Raw genomic sequence first — 12,636 nt, forward strand, 5'->3', positions numbered from 1 at the left:
TTATTTTTCTACCCTTAAAGGTTGAATTAAGTTTTTGAGAAAGCCTACTAGGCTACTTATCTAAACTGCTCTGGGACATTGCCAAGAAGGAAGTATTTTTATCTTGGCTCATACCAAAAACTAATTGAAATATTTTCAAAGGGTATACTTTATTGTTAATACTAATTCTGTAGCATGCTATAGATTTCTAAACTTTGAAGTTCAAAATGGTTTTTATTGTCTAAATAAAATCCTTTGTTTTATGTTTGAGGAAAGTGAGACTCAGAAATATTTAGATCGTAGACTATTTTGTCACTCTTATTATTTATACTTTCCTGAGCTCATCTGTATCTGCTGGATATGAAGTTAATGCCATATTTCCTTCTATTCGTGACTCATTTCTTTTATGGTTACACACACACATACACGCGTGCACACACACACACACACAGTCTTCTTCCTAGTAATGCTTGTGAGTAATAATACTCTTAGTGTTAGCTAAAACATATTGAGTGCGTATTATTTGCTGTAAATTGCTTAAAGTACTTTATTTAACTTATTTAGTTATCTGAACATTTTCTGGTAGGTCATATGATTGTTCCCATTGTAGATGAGGAAATTGAGGCACAAATAGATATACTTGCCCAAGATCACTCTCTGTTTGGTGAAGCCAAGATACATTGGCTACACCAAATTGAATACAGTTGAAAATTGCTTATCTTTAATATAAACATAAGGATTTAGAAATAATCATCTATTTTGCTGTAAAAATATATTGCACCACAACTAGATTACAGTCACTTATATTTGCCTTATCAGTATCATTGTTGTAAATGTTCCAGTCGCAATTTTGTCTTTGCAGTGAATAAATGATAGCTAAAGTTTATACCATTATTTGCCAGTCATGGTTGTAAGTTTTTTTTTGTTTGTTTTTGAGATGGAGTCACGCTCTGTCACCCAGGCTGGAATGCAGTGGCGTGATCTCTGCTCACTGCAAGGTCGGCCTCCTGGGTTCACGCCATTCTCCTGCCTCAGCCTCCCGAGTAGCTGGGACTACAGGTGCCTGCCACCACACCCAGCTAATTTTTTTTTGTATTTTTAGTAGAGACGGGGTTTACTGTGTTAGCCAGGATGGTCTCCATCTCCTGACCTCATGATCCACCCGCCTCAGCCTCCCAAAGTGCTAGGATTACAGGCATGAGCCACCACACCCGGCCAGTTGTAAGCTTTTTTCTTAGAGCCCTATTCACTGTAACGTGGATAGACAGAGAAGTTATGTAATATGCTCAAAACACATGTCAGATAAGTGGTAGAGATGGAATTCAAAGCTATGCTATTGCTACCTTGAATCAAAATGACTTGCAATATCTGTGTGTGTGTGTGTGTGTGTGTGTGTGTGTGTGTGTATGTATGTGTGTAGGAAACAACAAAATCCGCATCTTTCTTTTAAAAGGAACACATTCCCTGTTAAATAATCTGTTTATTTTTGACAGGACTGCCTTTTAATATCTGTTTACAAGATTTGGTATCGTGTTTCTTTTTGTCTTTGATTTGTAGAATAGTTTGAACTCATAAAAACGAATTTCTTACTGCTGATTTAAATCATTAGTCAGAAAGACCAGTGTGTTTAAGCAGCCAGACTTGCCATTCTTAGCACTCCTTGGATTTAACTTCTACTCAGTGTTACCTACTGGTAGAGTAAGTTCATTTTTTTAAAATGACCTGCTGTTCTTAAAGTCCCTTCTCCTTCACAAGAACTCAACTGGGGGAAAACAGAGATAGAGGAGGGTATGATATATGAAATACCTTATGGCTAACAGAATTATTCTTCTAGACTTTATGGCTAATAAAACTGTTATTGTAGACTTCTGGAACACTTTAATATGTCTTTTATTTTTGCTGCTGCCCTCATCTTTCATTTATGTGGATTAATCCATGCCCAAATCATTGTACACGTTGAAATTCTAGAGATATGTAGGAGTTTTCATATTCACTGATTTGTAGATCTAAATAGCTCTCCTTTTAACTGCTGAAGTGTATAAGTTTTCCCTTAGTTTAATTTGGGCCTTAATGTAAGTAAAAAAAAAGTCACTATTATTTTCTTCCCTGCTTCTGATTTTTATAAAATCTGAGCTATGTATTCATCTTAACTTGGAAACACATGTTAAATATTTATTATTAACTTTCCCTAACAGTGTAAGAAGTAAATAATTTTAAGGTAGAATGAATAATTGAACTGCATTTTTTTTTAAACTAGATACAGTTTGGAACTTTATCAGATTTTTTTGATGCGCTGGATAAAGCAGATGAAACTCAGAGAGACAAGGGCCAATCGATGTTCCCTGTTTTAAGTGGAGATTTTTTCACTTATGCCGATCGAGATGATCATTACTGGAGTGGCTATTTTACATCCAGACCCTTTTACAAACGAATGGACAGAATCATGGAATCTCATTTAAGGTACTTTTACCTTTCTATACCTACATGTATTTTTTCACTTTCTTTATATTATCATAATCTTTTTGTAGAGTTTTGCATAATATACATCATTCATGTAGTACATTATGTAGTGTTAAGCTCTAATTAAGCACTTAGTGTAATTGTGAAATTTTAATGCAATCAGAAATACGTCTCCAAACTACAATCAAATTATTACATGGGTTTTTGTTCTGGAAGAAAAAATAGTTTATTTAAATTAGATTTTTAAGGAGTTGTATTCTACATTTCGTATTTTTCTAATTAATTTACCTGTGTTATTTGCACACCATATTAATATTCAGTGACACCATCATGAGTGTCTGCAGGCTGGTAATCTGATAGGCTTCTCATTGGAAACATAGGTGAGCATCAAAGAAGGAAATAGGGCCTCCCAGCAGCCAAACGTGAGCTTCAAAGTTCACAATCCAAAACTAATGTATTTTGTATGTGGGAGAACTTTAGACTAGGCTTCATCTCAGTTCTTACATACTTATTTGAAGCACATTTCTATAGGCACAGTCATCTGCATAGAAGAACAACATTTGAAAAAATGATGACTGATGGGGCAGATAGTGATTGAAAATGTAAATGGATACAGAGAAGACAGAAAAGTCTGTAGAAGACATAAAAACACTAAACTGACACTATCCAGGAGAACTTTCAATCACTGATAGAATGTTCTATAGTGATAGGTTCTATTTCTGCACTGTCCAATATGGTAGTCATTAGGTACATGTGACTATTGAGCACTTGAAATGTGCCCATTTAATTTTAATTAATTTAAATGTCAATAGCCATGTGTGGCTATGGCTACCATATTGGAGAGCATGGTCCTAAGTAACTAACGGAGGCTGATTGTTGATAAAGTTAAAACTACTCCAGAGGCTCCCAAAGTTTTCTCTATGTATAGACCAGTAAAGTAATTCATTTTCATGATGAATCTTGATGTTTGAGTTAGATTGTACTTACCATCTTTTATATACTAGTGGACATTGATTACATTTTGGAAAGGCTTTTTATTAAAAATTATGAATTTAAGAGTTGTATTTTTATATGGTAGTGTTTTTTTATTGTTAATATTGTGCTGCTATTAAATACTATTTCAAAAGCCTAACCTTTTACTGTTACTTGTAATATGCCAGAAAAATGTCTCATTTAAAAAAATTATTTTCATTATTATAGATACATATTAGTTGTACATATTTATGGAGTACATGTGATATTTTGATATAAGCATACAGTATATAATCAAATCGTAATTTGTATATTCATCATTTATGTGTTTCAAAATAACTAAAAGTAGAATTGGAATGTTTCTTACAAAGAAATAACTGCTTGAGGTAATGGAATATATCTTATTAAATTTAAAATAATGTTTACATATTATAGTGACTATCCATTCTTACCCTACAGAATATCAACCAGTTATCTCTTATACTATTTTAAACTTTTCTGTTATAAAGTGGGTTATATTCTCAATAATGTGGAGATCGTTTTGGACCACTGAATTAGTGATTTTTAAGTGCCAAGTATTTTTTAGTGGCAAAAAGAATATTGGTTTATCTTAATTTATTGAACATATTCAAGGCATTGTGGTTACTGCTAGTAATATATTTGGAAAATCCTGCTGCATTAAAACAAACCAAAAAACCATACAATAGTTGTGACTTTCCAAATGTATTTATTTATACATAAGTTTGTCTGAAAATAGTAATATTTCGTCTCTCTGCTCATTTGTAAAATGTGGATAAAATATAAAAGTATAGGGAAGACAATATATCCCAAATCTTCTTTTTAACATTTTAGGGTGTCTGGATATGCATATGTACTCCTTTTAAAACCAGGAATATTTGCCATGGATATACGTTAACATAGATACACAATTTAGTTAATTCAAGCTTAGTGATTGTTACATCATGATTTTTGGAAGGATTAGAATTTTAAAGTGGAGATTGTTTACTCTCCTTTGATTATTTCTACAGTTTAGAGAAATGCATCATTTTACAAACAAAAAAAGTATTTCTAGTGTCTCCTCTTTTCTGAATCTTGATAACATTTTCAAGTTGCCTTGATTCTGTCTGCATTGTCCTTAAAACATGTTTCGTGTATAGAACCTTCTTATACTTTTTACTTCATCAAGCCATGTCTCCTTTTAAATAAGTTTTTAAGAAAAACTTATCTTGAGCCATATCCTCTGATGAAAAAACATAAAAGGTGGAAATTATAGCCCCCATGTTCTTCTTAGACTGAAGGTTTTTTCCTTTAAAATATACTACAAAGGACATTTTTTTTTTTTTAAGAGACAGAGTCTTGCTCTGTTGCCCAGGCTGGAGTGTAGTAGTGTGATCCTAGTTCACTGCGGCCTCAAACTCCTGGGCTCAAGTGAACCTCCCACCTCAGCCTCCTGAGTAGTTAGGACTATAGGTGCATGTCACTACACCTGGCTAAGATAGAGTCTCTCTATGTTGTCCAGGCTGGTCTTGGAACTCCTGGGTTCAAGTGATTTTCCTGCCTTGGTCTCCCAAGATGCTAGGATTACAGGCATAAGCCACCATGCCCAGCTGACATCCTGTTTATCATCTTTCAGTTTGTATTGTTAAATTCTCTATATTTGTTATATGTTATCATTCAAAACTGAAACTAACCCTTTCCCCTGAACTATTCTTGGGCCATTATTTTCTGCCTCTCCTCTCCTCTGAGTGTCCCACTCACCGACCATGCCTTTCTTTCTCATTTCTCTTAATGTGTATATGTGAGAGTAAATGATATTCTGGTGATGTTCATGGTCTATGTGTGTGTTGCTCTTGGAGAGAAGAAAGGACAGAGAAATTTATCCAATTTTTCAGATTTTTTTCACTGTGCTATTCATAAATAAGCCTGTCTTGCTGCCAACAGGTTCTGGCTTCTTTTTCAGGATCATCTAGAACAAGGACTCCTGATACCAGTGTAGACATGGTATTCTTTGATGATTGAGAACGTAAATGTGTTATACGGGATACATTGGTTGTTTTATATGAGCTATTATTACCAATATCTTTTTCATAAATTGCTTGTACTGTAATTATGGATTAAAAAATTTGGAAAGTATCAATGTCACATGTTTTAGATTATAAGCTAAAGTGTTTGTTTTAAAATAAAAATATGACTTTTATGCAATTAGGGCTGCTGAAATTCTTTACTATTTCGCCCTGAGACAAGCTCACAAATACAAGATAAATAAATTTCTCTCATCATCACTTTACACGGCACTGACAGAAGCCAGAAGGAATTTGGGACTGTTTCAACATCATGATGCTATCACAGGAACTGCAAAAGACTGGGTGGTTGTGGATTATGGTACCAGGTAATCTAATTATAGAAAAATCATCTTTAAAAAAATCATTAAAATTTTGGGTAATAAGATTATATCTTTTGGTGAAGTTGTTAGTGTATATCAAACCACATTAACAATGATATCCCTCATAAGTATTACTGTATCAAAACAGCACTGATATTCAAATATTAAGAAATCTGTTGACAGAGTCCCAGCTGCACCAACTTTTTATTGCAATGCATTTCTGCAAATTGGGTAGTAAAATATTATTACTACTGTTTAAAGCTGATCTTATTTTCTTCTAAATAACAGTGTGGAGACTGGAGTTATCTTCTTGACCAAGGACTTGGCATCAAATAAAAAACATAGTTATAATGTAGAGAGATAAAGATTCCTACTTCATTGTATGTCAGTTTAATCTCATCCTATTTCATATCCAATTGTTCTTGTATACTTCTTTTTTTTTTTTAAGAGGCATATTGACATAATAAGCTGAGAAGCATAGCCAGGAAGGAAAAAGACCTATAAACCTTATCATATGTGGATGATATAAGCCATTGGGAATGAGAAAGGATGACCTGGGTGTTGGTATCAAAGCCATCTTTAACTCATTGAAGGGCTGTCAGATGGGCAAGGGAGTAGAAGCTAAGTTATTTCTATATTAAAGACTTTGAAACAATGAGTATAGGCATGGTCTGAGATAACAGAGGACTTGGCAAACAGAGCTTCCTAATAATGGGGAAGAAATCTTACCTTTTGTAGTAGGGAGTTCTCTATCCTCATGCCAGCCTTTGGATGACCATTCATTCATTAGGATCAGTGCAGGGGGCATTCCTAGGTTGGGGAAGGAGTTTTGACTATTTTATTTACTGTAGTTTAGACTGTTCTTCCTGATACTGTTTATCAGCAGTGTTGTGCTTTGATAACATTTTAAAGTCATTTAAAATATACTGTGATTTTCTTAAAGAATAGATTTTAAAAGTGAATATCCTTATTACTACTCCTTGATGAGAAAAGCGTATACAACACATAAAATCAATGTTAAAAAATTGACTCACGACTTATATTACTAATTGTAGTAAATGTTAATTAAATTTTTAGTTACAATATTTTGACTGGCTTTCTAGATATTGGGGGAAAAAGATATTCTTGGGTTTTCATTAGTTGATTTCAGTCCTTAAAAAATGCATTCAAAGTAGTATCTTGAATATCTTCTCCATTTTTTAATGGCAAATATATTTGACACCCACCTGTCGAGGTTGATCTGGGGTTAAAGTAGAAAACCCTCGTTAGATGATAAAGATGGTATTTCTCCCACAGAAACCATTTTTGAAAGTAAGGTCAGATCCTCCATTTTTCCTTCTTACCTGCTCCTGGCCTGCTTGGTTTGTTGAGAGTTTAAAAGTGAGACTGCTTAGAATCAGACCAGGGTAGAGCTCCTAAGAGGACATAGAAAAGTCATTTTCCTACACCGCCCACTTGCTGTCTCTGGCTGTCATATCGAAAGAGATTTGCTTATAGGTCATTGAGCTTTGGCTACAGAAGATTTTTTGTATCTTGACCTGTCTGGAAGAGCTATCATTGGTTCCTCCATATGTTTTGTGTTGCTTTTAGCTTATAAAAACTTCCCCGTGTAGAATTGAGTGTTAGAGAAAAAAAGGTAGTAAGTCTCAAACTGTACTTGGCATTTGTAAATTTGCTATGTAAGTACTTCACACTTCATTGAAAAGTCATAAACAATTACCAGGTCATTAGCACAGACATTTTAAGGATGAAATTTCAAAACACAAGTTAGAGAATTATTAACAAAGAGGTAGTTAGTATTGGGTGTTCTCTTGAACTTGGACTGATGACTACTATTCATTCAAATTTGGCAGAAATATCGCTGTGAACAAGTTTATGAATTAGGGGTGCATTTGGCTGCGAGTAATAGCAACCAGAAACAGAATAAATCCTGTCCTGCTTATTTTTATGTCATATGAAAAAAATCTGTAGACAACTGGTTCTGGTATGGCAGCTCTGCAGTGTCATCAGGCATTCAGGCCCTTCTTTCTCCTCTGCCATAGTAGGGGGAATCTGAGAGCATGCTGTCAACAATAGATCGAATGTGTATATAGTTATAAACTGGAAAGCAAGAATACATCATGGCATATTTGGAGATTAATTCTAATCATGGCATGAAAAAAATGAATTAGATTGGGACAATGTTTGTAATAGTCAGCTTAAAAGTATTAATAGATAATGTGGCTTATGTAGAAGGGAAGAAGAAATGGTAATGAGGTCATTTAGAGAAATGTTTTAGAATTCCGCTAATTATTCCTAACTGTAATTAAGGTAGGTGGGAGAAAACGGAACACAGGGTGAGCGTGAGGGTCCTAAAATGTAGACAAACTATATAGTGGCAGACATGCTAACATCTCCTTAATACAACAACCATAACAGCAAACTAAGAAACTGTGATTCCCAAGTGATTTTTCCCGAACCGTATTCCGTATTAATAGGATAAGTGCATGTTTGGAAATTAGAGGCCCTGAAAAAAATCCTGTATTAATGAAATGTTGAAACGTTTAGAATTTTGTTTTACCCAATGTTTCCCAAATGTACTGTGTTTCATTTTGTTTTGTTTTAAACAAAGCAGCTCTATACATCCTGAGAAAACATTTAGGGAGTGATATACTGTAGTCTTTAGTACTCATCTTATGAGAAGGCTGCATGTGTGCCTTTAGGATGCAGACACTGATCCTGGCTTTCACTCAGTTTAATTAGGACTCTTTAATACATCTGGTTTTAGGTGGTGGAGAACATGACTTTCACTCTGCAGATTCAGGCTGCCTAATAAAGATAGCCCTGTAGACAATAGAAAGGCACTTAGATTGAGGGTCTTGCTGTCATAACTGAACCATATTCGTATGGTGTTTTAGTATGGTGAAAACACTTAATGCTGTCTAGGAAAACATTTGAATATATTGGGAAGTTTAGTTAGATTATGGCATGAACTCAAATCCATAAGATTTTAGCATTAAAATTATAGATTTGCCATGTAAATGTATTTAATTAACATTGATCATGATCACTTACATCTCTGAAGGAAATATTAATGCTCTGCAAAAAAGAAGTTAACTTCTTTTATAGGTTTTGTTGTTGTTGTTGCATGACAACAAAAATGTCTTTAAGGCATAGATCCAAAGTTGCTTTCTGTATTGGAAAAAATAATATAATTGAAAACGTGATTAGCGAGGAGTTTCTACGTACTTCTCCAATATGAATTTGCCTATGGATGCCTGGTCTGTAGAGCCTTCAAGAAACATAACTGAATTAGGAAAAAAAAAAAAATCTTCAAGCAAGTTCTTTTTCCATGAGTAGTGCTTCAGCAGTAGCGGATGTATTTCAGAATTGGTCTGGAATCAGTAGACTTTTGATTCCTTAGACATAAAAATACAATTTGAATATAGTTAGTAATTTCAGTGACCAAAAAATTTAACAGGGATAAAGACAATTTCATTATTCACATCTGTCAAAAACTCTTGTTCTGGTTCTCTTGAACAAGAACATGAAACTAAATTAAACAAAACATCTATTTTAATTCTTGGGGTATGACTTGTATACTAATTGAATTTTCTTGTGAGCTGAATTATCTCATGTTTTTATTCATTGTTAAAACCCTTGTTAGAGCTTTTTCTAAAGTAGCAAATCATTGTTTTTTTGATAGAATGCTTCAAAGTTATTGGGGTGATCCTACTGGATATTATTATTTGGTGCGATATTCATAGAAAGTATACATAGGTTGATTATGTTTATGTGTTTCAGGTGTGTCCAGAAAGCTTTCGGTTTTAAATGGATTCTTGTCAGTTATATCTTCTGATGTACTTAGTTCTAGGGGAAAAAAGAGCAGGTTTGTCATAGATTCATTATAGGTTTCACTTTGAATACAAGATGAAGATACTGGTGGTTTGGCTATTAGTAATGAAACTGAAAATATTGTATGCAGATTTTTAAATTGTTTCTCAGACTAATAAAATTTTTGATTTACAGACTTTTTCATTCATTAATGGTTTTGGAGAAGATAATTGGAAATTCTGCATTTCTTCTTATTTTGAAGGACAAACTCACATACGACTCTTACTCTTCTGATACCTTCCTGGAGATGGTTAGTGATTTCATCTATGGTCATCATAAAAATGTGTAATTCCATTGTTCTTGCATTAGCAAAGAGGATGAGAAGCTTAATGAAAAAAGACATTGAAATATAATTTTTTGTACATTATTTGAAAGAATTTTTATCACTTAATATAAATTACCTGTATGTTCATCTTTTCTATAAATATTTCAAAGTATGTGAAATATATAGGGTTTTAGAATACTATTAAGATGTTAGTAAGGCAACTGGGGCATTATAATTAGTTGTTTTGCTTGGCTTTAATTAGAAACCCCTTGATATTTAACTTTTTATAAGTCCTTAATCTATTCCTGCTAAACTTGAATTTGAATGGTCTTCTGGTTTCAGGATGAGTCCATGGAGTGTTAAGTAAAATTAAAAAATTACTGTTCATTTTTATAGGATTTGAAACAAAAATCACAAGATTCTCTGCCACAAAAAAATATAATAAGGCTGAGTGCGGAGCCAAGGTAAATTCATAATTTCTTACAAATGTTTACCACTTTCTGGCTTAATATTTTTTGGTTTTATGGTTCTGGTTTTTAGTTAGCATATATTTTGAGGCAATCAATTTATTAATTAAAAAACTCCTAAAAAATGGATTTTCTTTCATGACTGTGTTATGCTCAGTGCCAATAGCTAACACAGTGCTTAGTACATTGACTGCTGAATAAATTATTATAACAATATTTCTCACAGATATAAGGTACAGCATGATAAATATATAGCTTATAAAACATTTTCTTATCTCTAAAATTAATTTCAGATTATATCCTTTCTTGATTAACCTTTCATTTAACTACCTTGTTTTCATTAATCCCTGATCCTATTTTTATATGAAAGAAGAAACTTTATTATTATTGGAAGATCAAGGTTTCTACTGTAAATTGTTTATTAGATAACTGTCATTTTGCTGGTGAAACAGCCTTGTTTTAGCACTATTAATTTATGCTAAAGTAAATGGGAAGGGTGTTCAGTGACCTTAAACCAGGGCATTTAATTGATGGCTACCTAATAATTATAAAGAAATGCATTATGTTTTATTGGTATTTCTTTAAACAGCAAGGTATCTGTCTTTAATAACCAAATATTTGTTGGTCATTTCCCAGTTGACCCAGGCACACAGTGGTTATTTTTTGTAATATAACCATTAACTGTCAGAATCAAGATATTTAGTACCCCCTCTTGCCAATTATAGGATAAAACAATAATTTCAAAGAGTAATTCATTATTTCAACTAAATATATTTTATTAAAATTATTTAAAAATAAATGGAATGAATGTAAAAAGAATTTATAGTTGCTAGTAAAGTTGAGACTTTTTGTTAAGCATAGACTAAAGTCTTAGTTGTCTAAATTTCTTTAGTAAGTAGAGACATAAGGTGTATACAGCTTATTCCTTAGAACGAGATAATAAGTTTTTTTATTTTAGTAATACTAATGTTCTCTGTAACACGGCAGAAGCCTTAGGAGCTTTCAGATTGCCAGGTCATAGTTAGGATGAAAGGATAATGACACTGAAAGAAATATTTCTTATGAAATTACAAAATGTTTTCTTTGTCTTAAAATAAGTTATGTTTTGATGCATTTGGGGTTATATGCCTGGTCCTTAAATATTGTGTTCCTAGTAAACTCTGGCATTAGTAAATCTATTTGGCTTTAGGCATTGTTCTCTCATATATTAACTTTTCTTTCTTTTTATATTTTGGTGGCGGAAGATCTTTGTTTTTGCTGGTTATAAGAATAATATATGCTGATATAAGTGATTTGTGCCCCATCCCTGGGTGCTCTTATGCTGGGTGCGGTGAGGCAGGGCTGGAACCATAATAGGTCAGAAGAAAAGATGTTCCCTTTAGTTTATCTCCTTCCTTCACTGTCTTTGCCTTAGCAAACAATAATTGATAATTTTGCCTTTCTAATGCCAGAAGAAGAAAGTTAGGAAATATAGTATATTAATGAAAGAGAAAAATATTTTTAAGCTTTCATATTGAGGAGTTTTAACTACAGGTAAACATAAATGGAATTTCGGGGGCTATTAGTAAAATGATTGCTTTTTGATATTTCTTTTTAAATAGTTTTTATTTAAATAGTATAGTGTTTATCTTCCTATTACTTCTTTACAGTTCGTTTTTATCAAATATTGACTTCCTATTTCTGTAGGTTGGTAAATTAGGAATACTTCTGATTGGCAGATTCTTATTTGTTTTTATGCTTATTATCCATTTTATAGGTTAGGGCTTCTTAGATTTTAGGTTTTAAAATCTATATTTTACTTGATAGCTGCAAATTATTTTAGTTACTGATCTCTCAGTAAAAATAGATGAACAATGAAGGAATGATAGTGGCCTTTAAAATGGAAGAATTTGATTGTTTTATTTAGCAGGTACTGAAAGTAAAATAATTGCCCTTTTCAGTTTTTAAATTGGAAGCCTTAGAGGTGTGGCTGTGAGTCTTTGGCATATTCTTCATGAGTCTTCTTTAATGTTGTAAGGGTTGGCTTTTTTTTAGTTATAGACACAGTTCCTGTTTGAGTAACAAATTATCTCTCTAAATAAACCATGCATTCTCGATGGGGGAGATATTTTTTCCAAGAGAGTGAAAATTGGTTTTTGGGGATTTGAAGAAAATCTTACTCTTTTTAATATATAAAGCACAGATATAGTACATAACAGGTAAACAGTTTGTGTGTGGCATTAAAATTGTATGTGGGT

General features: G+C 32.9%; 1 protein-coding gene across 1 annotated transcript in view; it reads left to right on the forward strand.

Annotated features, from left to right (window-relative positions):
* MAN2A1 (mannosidase alpha class 2A member 1) overlaps nucleotides 1–12,636 on the forward strand; it is a 184,949-nt gene that overhangs the window by 93,600 nt on the left and 78,713 nt on the right. The window contains exons 9-12 of the mRNA XM_003826756.5: nucleotides 2,237–2,439; nucleotides 5,618–5,800; nucleotides 9,803–9,917; nucleotides 10,329–10,396. Coding sequence (XP_003826804.2) covers nucleotides 2,237–2,439; nucleotides 5,618–5,800; nucleotides 9,803–9,917; nucleotides 10,329–10,396 — 569 coding nt within the window. The remainder of the gene's footprint in view (nucleotides 1–2,236; nucleotides 2,440–5,617; nucleotides 5,801–9,802; nucleotides 9,918–10,328; nucleotides 10,397–12,636) is intronic.

Source organism: Pan paniscus, chromosome 4, assembly GCF_029289425.2.
Source record: "Pan paniscus chromosome 4, NHGRI_mPanPan1-v2.0_pri, whole genome shotgun sequence".
Lineage (NCBI taxonomy): Eukaryota > Metazoa > Chordata > Mammalia > Primates > Hominidae > Pan > Pan paniscus.